We start from the raw sequence: 8,287 nt of genomic DNA on the forward strand, positions 1-8,287 counted from the left end.
TTATTTAAATGATCAATCTAATACTGTAAGTCACACTTGGGTAATAAGAAACACGTCACATTACATTTATATATTTTCAATATTTTTGCTCATCTAAAAATTGCTTGAATCAAAATGTGTCATGATCTATTTTGTTTAGAATACAAACAAATGTACATATAAATATTTGTAAATAAATACTAAAGTTCTAAACTCTTCTCATATTCATTGTTTGAGCTCAACAACATTTTTTTGTAAGAACATCATCTGCTTTTGCGTTAACTTATGTAATGTATAAACGTAATTATTATTATTATTATTATTATTATTATTATTATTATTGTAAGGGTTAGGGTTAGGGTTAGCTGTATGTGTTAGAGACTGTAGCAGTGAGGAAAAGACATGAGGCAGAGATGGAGGTAGCGTTCAAGATGTTGAGGTTCTCTCTAAGAGTGATGAGGATGGACAGGATCAGGAACGAGCACATCAGGGGACAGCTCAGGTTGGCTGTTTTGGGGACAAGGACAGAGAGACTAGATTGAGATGTTTGGACATGTAAAGAGGAGGGAGATGGTTATATTGGTAGTAGGATGTTGGAGATGGAGCTGCAGGTAAGAGGTCAAGAGGAAGGCAAAAGAGGAGATATATGGATGTGTTAAATAAATACACGTGGGACATGAAGTTAATTGGTGTGAGAGTAGAGGATGCCAAGGATAGGTGGTAGGTAGATAGAGCTAGGTGGAAACAGATGATTCGCTGGGGTGACCCCTAACGGGAACAACCGAAAGTAGAGGTAGTAGAAGAAAGTACATGTTTCTTAAATCTGCATCACTTTTCTTTTTGACTTGTGGCACATTGCTGTTAGTTTCAATTACATATAAAAAAATACTTTGCTGAAAGTGGCTGGGTGATTTCTTAATTTCTTAACCAGCTTAACATATATATATATATATATATATATATATATATATATATATATATATATATATATATATATATATATAACATACTGTATATATTAATAGGTTTTTAGTCATAGACGAGTTTGTACTTCAAAATGTATGCCTTTTAACTGCAAAACAGATTTCAGGGAAACATCAGTACAGTCCCTGCTAAAAAAAAACAGCATTGCTGGTCCAGCATAGGGTATGTTTTGCATGCTGGGACCAGCTTGGGATGGTGGTATGCTGGTCCAGCATTAGGTGCTGGTTGCCGGTGTGCTGGCCGACCAGCCTGGGATGCTGGTGTGCTGGTCAACATATGTTGTCTTTTGGATGCTAGTATAATCCCAGCAAGACCACAACAAAACCCATCACATTTCTTAGTGCATATTCATAGTAAAACCTCATATGTCCAAATTTTGTCAATTTCATATTTTTTCACATATCGATGCTATTGGTCAGTCCCCACGTGGGTCTGTTATTTTTACAAGTTATTAAACAATCTAAAGTCTTGAAAATAGCTTGAGCGCAAATCTCATAACTCCATTGGTCACTTCAACTGTCCACCTCTTTCTCACTCCGTGTGAGAGCTTCACGTCATATTTCTCCTCAAGAAGAGTCGCAACGAATCAACACGTCTTCTGAGGTAAATGTCTTCAAAACACTGGGCACAAAGAAAAAAAATCTTGACCCCCGCTAGTTCTGGTGCTCGTCTGAGGACAGGAATTTAGCGCAAGACAATCCACTGCAACGCGGACTAAACCCTGTGCACTGCAGATAAGGTACGGCGTTTTTTTAATTTTCTGAAGAATAACGGTTTTGGAGATACGAGGATTCCGCCTGACAGCAACGATATCACTCATTTGTTTATATTGTGCAGTGAACGAGTTACGATAAAACAACTACTGCTTTAGTTACATACCTTTAAGCATCAGTATTTGTGCCCTGAAGAAGTCTTGCTTCCATTGTAGCTACCCAATAAACCTGAGTTTAGTCAAACTTGTCATAGTTAAAGTCCTTAATTTTGCTAGTTGAAACAACCGTCATCCAGGTACCTCACATATGCCAACATTCTGATTCCCAGTGATCAGCAGATTCGTCGTGTAGAAGCGGAAGCTTTTTATTTACCCCAAAACAAAATCCTAATTACGGTGGCAAAAACATGATGATCTGGACCACGTGCACTTATACTAATTTCGATAAACACTGTAAGGTATATAATGTAGTCGAAAACATTGCGAGATTTATTTTAGGAAAGTGCAGGAACTACATTTACCTTTGTGAACATAGTTGCTTTAAAGGTTGCATAGCAACGCTGATGTTGGGTAATAATTTTATTACTAATAAAACAGACAAACAAATTAACTACTTCTTAATTGAGACAAATAGATTATATATATATATATATATATATATATATATATATATATATATATATATATATATATATCTTGCAAGAACCATCATTCTGTATAATTTATTTGCTGCTTCCCTCATGGAGCCCGGGAGGTCAACATTTGTTCGTATTACTATATTTAATTTGTGGAGACACTTTAATCCCTAACGAAAGATTTTTAAATGTTTTTATTCTTTGTTATTCAAAGCTTTTTGAGCTTTGTTATCTCAGTTCTTTATTCAAAAGAGGGTGTTTTAATCTAAAAAAGTGTTTTAATCTTATATTAATGTGTTACATAGAAACATACACAAGCAAAAATAAAGGTTGTTCCCATGAAGCTCATTCCAGCAAGATCATACTGGTTATACAGCTACACCAGCCCCGTTTTGCTTGAAAACACCATGACTATTCTGGCCACCCAGCTATACCAGTACTATACCAGCACTGACCAGCATTATACCAGCACTATACCAGCGTGAACCAGTATAAAACAGCCTGGACCAGCATGGAATTCATGATGGTACAGTATATGCTGAATTTTTCAGCAGGGGTATTATATCTGGCTAACCCACGTTAAAATATCACCTTAAGGGATCTTGGGATGCTTTGACAAAACAATTCTGCATGTGTAATTCTGCATGTGCTCGATGGATCTATCTTTCTGAGAGTGTATTTAAAAATGACAATAAAATGATAACCATGAAGAAAATAAAATCATACACAACAAATAATTTTTTTTTACTTATTTTTATTTATTAATATATATATATATATATATATATATATATATATATATATATATATATATATATATATACAGGGAGTGCAGAATTATTAGGCAAATGAGTATTTTCACCACATCATCCTCTTTATGCATGTTGTCTTACTCCAAGCTGTATAGGCTCGAAAGCCTACAACCAATTAAGCATATTAGGTGATGTGCATCTCTGTAATGAGAAGGGGTGTGGTCTAATGACATCTACACCCTATATCAGGTGTGCATAATTATTAGGCAACTTCCTTTCCTTTGGCAAAATGGGTCAAAAGAAGGACTTGACAGGCTCCGAAAAGTCAAAAATAGTGAGATATCTTGCAGAGGGATGCAGCACTCTTAAAATTGCCAAGCTTCTGAAGCGTGATCATCGAACAATCAAGCGTTTCATTCAAAATAGTCAACAGGGTCGCAAGAAGCTTGTGGAAAAACCAAGGCGCAAAATAACTGCCCATGAACTGAGAAAAGTCAAGCGTGCAGCTGCCAAGATGCCACTTGCCACCAGTTTTGCCATATTTCAGAGCTGCAACATCACTGGAGTGCCCAAAAGCACAAGGTGTGCAATACTCAGAGACATGGCCAAGGTAAGAAAGGCTGAAAAACGACCACCACTGAACAAGACACACAAGCTGAAACGTCAAGACTGGGCCAAGAAATATCTGAAGACTGATTTTTCTAAGGTTTTATGGACTGATGAAATGAGAGTGAGTCTTGATGGGCCAGATGGATGGGCTCGTGGCTGGATCGGTAAAGGGCAGAGAGCTCCAGTCCGACTGAGACGCCAGCAAGGTGGAGGTGGAGTACTGGTTTGGGCTGGTATCATCAAAGATGAGCTTGTGGGGCCTTTTCGGGTTGAGGATGGGGTCAAGCTCAACTCCCAGTCCTACTGCCAGTTTCTGGAAGACACCTTCTTCAAGCAGTGGTACAGGAAGAAGTCTGCATCCTTCAAGAAAAACATGATTTTCATGCAGGACAATGCTCCATCACACGCGTCCAAGTACTCCACAGCGTGGCTGGCAAGAAAGGGTCTAAAAGAAGAAAAACTAATGACATGGCCTCCTTGTTCACCTGATCTGAACCCCATAGAGAACCTGTGGTCCATCATCAAATGTGAGATTTACAAGGAGGGAAAACAGTACACCTCTCTGAAGAGTGTCTGGGAGGCTGTGGTTGCTGCTGCACGCAATGTTGACGGTGAACAGATCAAAACACTGACAGAATCCATGGATGGCAGGCTTTTGAGTGTCCTTGCAAAGAAAGGTGGCTATATTGGTCACTGATTTGTTTTTGTTTTGTTTTTGAATGTCAGAAATGTATATTAGTGAATGTTGAGATGTAATATTGGTTTCACTGGTGAAAATAAATAATTGAAATGGGTATATATTTGTTTTTTGTTAAGTTGCCTAATAATTATGCACAGTAATAGTCACCTGCACACACAGATATCCTCCTAAAATAGCTAAAACTACAAACAAACTAAAAACTACTTCCAAAAATATTCAGCTTTGCTATTAATGAGTTTTTTGGGTTCATTGAGAACATGGTTGTTGTTCAATAATAAAATTAATCCTCAAAAATACAACTTCCCTAATAATTCTGCACTCCCTGTATATATATATATATTTTTTTTTTTTTTATTGCTGAAGTTATGGAAGTCTGCCACAGAATCATTTTATAAATTCATCAGTGACGAGGAAAAATATTGTATTATATTTGGTGAGATGCAGTAGGAAGCATTTCAGCCACTTTTCTTGGCACACACAAAGGGATATCGAAGGTCACAAGGAATATCATTCCAGTTTTTATCGGCTACAGATGACAGAAAAAATAAACTGGTAAATGTCATGGTGTTTGAATTAAAACAAAAGCAACACAGCACAAGCTATTAAGATACGTACAGCTGTAAGAATTTTTACTTACTAGCATAATTCATTAAAAAATTGATAAGTCTGAAAGATGAACAGTGGAAATCACAAGGTGTAATAGTTGATTAAACTTTTTTTACCATACACTCAGACGATCCCCTGCTTACCTTCTGACAGTCACTGAGGCCGATGAGTGTTGGATTCTCCGTGGGGTCATAAGTACGGATAAGAGCCTTTATCTTCTGATATTCATTCTCGCTGTGTATTGAGACCAAGTGTGCATCAGATTTCTGACAGAATGTCTAGAAAAACAAACAGAACTGTAACATCATTGCATGTTCTTACCTGCAGTTATTATGCACAATTAAGGAACTGGCAATGTATACATCTCATAAATAAATCTCATTTTAAACTTTATACAGGTACCAAACAGCTATAGTAGATATTGTTCAAGACATAATCATTCATCCATTTTAAAATAAATATATAATTTTCTGTTCTGTCCTGTTACTGTTACTGTTCACAGCCTTTTACTAATATAAGATTTAACTGAGTGTTTAATACCCATTCCACCAGTGATATGCTAATAAATAATCCTTTCACAATTTTTTGAAAAAGAATTAAAATAAACCTCTGCAGAAGCCCAATCCAGTGTGGTGCCATTGTACAAGTAGCAGCGACAAGAATAGGAGGTCCATCCATTTGGGCATTTGTCAGAAAATGCACTCTTTACTGCCTGATCTAGAAAGATATACAATATATATATATATATATACACAGGTACACATTCACATTTACATACATATATGTACATACACACACTGGTCTTAACATGCTGCAGCATTACAATTTTCCTTCACTAGAACCAGTATGACAATGTCCCTGTGCACAAAGCAAGTCTATAAAGACATGGTTTGCCAAAAGTGGAGCAAAAGAACCCAAGTGTCCTCTGTGGACCTTGTGAAGCAAATTATTACATCAGAGGGGGACTAAAACTAGAACAAGATGTTCAAAAAGCATACTTCAGCCATAAAGTATACTTTGCTGGCCATAAAACATTGCATAAAGACATACAGTACTGTGCAAAGCTTTTACACATAAAATCTTTCTGTTAAATCCTTCTGTTTAATGTTGTGATCAGGTCTATGTGGGGGCCAAACCATCACTTACTGTACAAGACCCCTTGTTCTTCTCTAAATGGTTCATAATGACATGATTCTTGCTTTAATCTTTTAGCTTTTGGTCTCAGTATATTCATTTTTGGCTGCTAAAAATGACCTTGCAGCCTTTATTCGTTCAGTTATGGCCTTAAAACATTAACTTGCAGCCTTAAGACTCATTCATCATTCATTTTCTACCGCTTATCTGAACTACCTCGGGTCACGGGGAGCCTGTGCCTATCTCAGACGTCATCGGGCATCAAGGCAGGATACAGCCTGGACGGAGTGCCAACCCATCGCAGGGCGCCTTAAGACTCTGTGGTGATAAAAAAAATAACCACTATGTTACCCCAATGGTTTTGTATATTTATAATTTCTGTAATAGGAAAAAATCAGTTTAAATAAATTAATTAAATAAAAAGAAAGTAAAGTGGTACAAATGAGGTATTCTTAATATCATGTCAATGTCATGATCAGCTTCTAGAAACCAGAAGAAAGAAAAGAGTAATGTAAGTCCTGGTGGTTACAATTACAATTTAGCTGGTTTTCAAGATTTGAATATTTTAATTTTACCTGATGATGGGTTCGCCACAGCTTAAAAGGAAATTGGGGAAAGGTCATCATTTTTGGTCATTTATTTTTTCCATGTTATTTATAGATACAGATGACAAATTTTAATGATGTTCGAAAAGAAAAAAGAAAATAAATTAAAAAGAGAGCGATCTGCCAATCGCACAATAGGAACCAAATTATATATTTAATAATAATATGATATTTTTAAACAACCAAAATTACAGCTGTATTAAAATTTTACATAAAAATATATATATCACATATATATTTGATATATAAAAATATATATCACATTCACTAACAATTTTATTTTTAGTTATATCCTAATATCCTTAATAGAGTTAAGATTCTTACCCAAAGCTGTTCCTGCTGTGGCGAGAATAAGAAGCATCACCACTTTGGTCTGAAGAGCCATAATTCTATGTTTTCACGCACTGGAAGAAAAAAAGCATGATTTGTGTTAATGTAATGAGAATTGTGCATGTTATACCTCACCGCAACTCCACTTACATCTAATCAGAAGGTTTTACTCACTTGATGTAACAAATGAAGGTAAGTGATGATGCTTACTGTATATAGTGATACAGTCAGGAACTTCCTCTTTCCAAAGAAAATTTTTTTTTTTATCTAAATCAAATAAATGATATTTGTACAATGCACACTGTACATGTTCTGTGAAAATGCAAATATAAGGACATGGAAATATTTGAGCCGACATGTAGCGTGTTGTAATGTTTAGATGTGTAATTAATTTAACACATTTAATGTTGGTGTTGGCCCTGGTGTCCCCAGAACCCATTTTAAAATATCGCCTTAGGGGATCTTGGGATGTTTTGTGGAAAATAAACTAAAAGAAATGGGGAAATTGTTATATGACATAAAGAAATTGAATATATCTGATTAAAACTGTAAAGGAAAAGATCTAGAAGGAACCTGAGTCAACCCAAAGAGGAACAGACGCTGTACCTAGACAGTTGGATCAAGACCCATCATCTTGCTGAAAGAAGATTATAGAATTGTTATAAGATTTCTTTCCCATTTTATAGAAAGATAAGTTTCCTTTACCTTTATATGAATTTTCTTTTTCAATTTATAGAATGATAAGTTTCATTTACCTTTATGTGAATTTATGTAACCATTGTGTGATTAAGAAATTATATAATTTTCATTTATATGTTTAGTTATTAAGACAGAGAGTAACAGTGAAAGCTTAAAAGGAAATCACAAGTTTTTGTATCAGCAGCATCTACAAATCCTGATGCACGAGAACAAACACAGACTTACACTTGAAGAGTGTTTCTTGGTTTGTTTTATCTTTATAAGTAGAAGAACTTGGACCAGCACCTTTGTTAGAAGACCGAGGGACTTCGAAGGATACCTGCGTTCAAGGTAAGAGCAACTCTAATTGTTGATCTTGTGTTTTCAATACTAACCTGTGCAGACTAGGACACATCCTTTAGTGGGATTGTGGAAGGGTTTCCTGGGCAATCTGAAAACAAGTGTCACTAGAGGACACGTATGTCAGTATACTGTAATTACTTCAGTCTGCATGTGCTAGTTGGATTTATCTTTCAGAGAGTGTATTTAAAAAAGAGAATAAA

At 35.8% G+C, this 8,287-nt stretch overlaps 1 protein-coding gene across 1 annotated transcript; it reads right to left on the bottom strand.

Moving 5' to 3' along the window:
• Window positions 1-4,826: 4,826 nt before the first annotated feature.
• LOC132849277 (galactose-specific lectin nattectin-like) lies at window positions 4,827-7,101 on the bottom strand. The gene is made up of 6 exons (XM_060875529.1): window positions 7,041-7,101; window positions 6,687-6,707; window positions 6,571-6,593; window positions 5,585-5,695; window positions 5,121-5,255; window positions 4,827-4,838 (listed from the first exon to the last, which is right to left on the bottom strand). Exons 1-6 carry the CDS (start codon window positions 7,099-7,101, stop codon window positions 4,827-4,829), a joined length of 363 nt encoding a protein of 120 aa, XP_060731512.1.
• Between the last annotated feature and the right edge of the window lie 1,186 nt (window positions 7,102-8,287).

The sequence above is a fragment of the Tachysurus vachellii genome, chromosome 7, assembly GCF_030014155.1.
Source record: "Tachysurus vachellii isolate PV-2020 chromosome 7, HZAU_Pvac_v1, whole genome shotgun sequence".
NCBI lineage: Eukaryota > Metazoa > Chordata > Actinopteri > Siluriformes > Bagridae > Tachysurus > Tachysurus vachellii.

Coding starts and splice junctions, on each gene's coding strand:
- LOC132849277 (XM_060875529.1), bottom strand. CDS start 7,101: ATGGCTCTTCAGACCAAAGTGGTGATGCTTCTTATTCTCGCCACAGCA. Junction 6,708..7,040: donor CACAGCAGGAACAGCTTTGG/GTAAGAATCTTA, acceptor TTTCCTTTTAAG/CTGTGGCGAACCCATCATCA. Junction 5,256..5,584: donor TGGATTGGGCTTCTGCAGAG/GTTTATTTTAAT, acceptor TTGTTTTTCTAG/ACATTCTGTCAGAAATCTGA.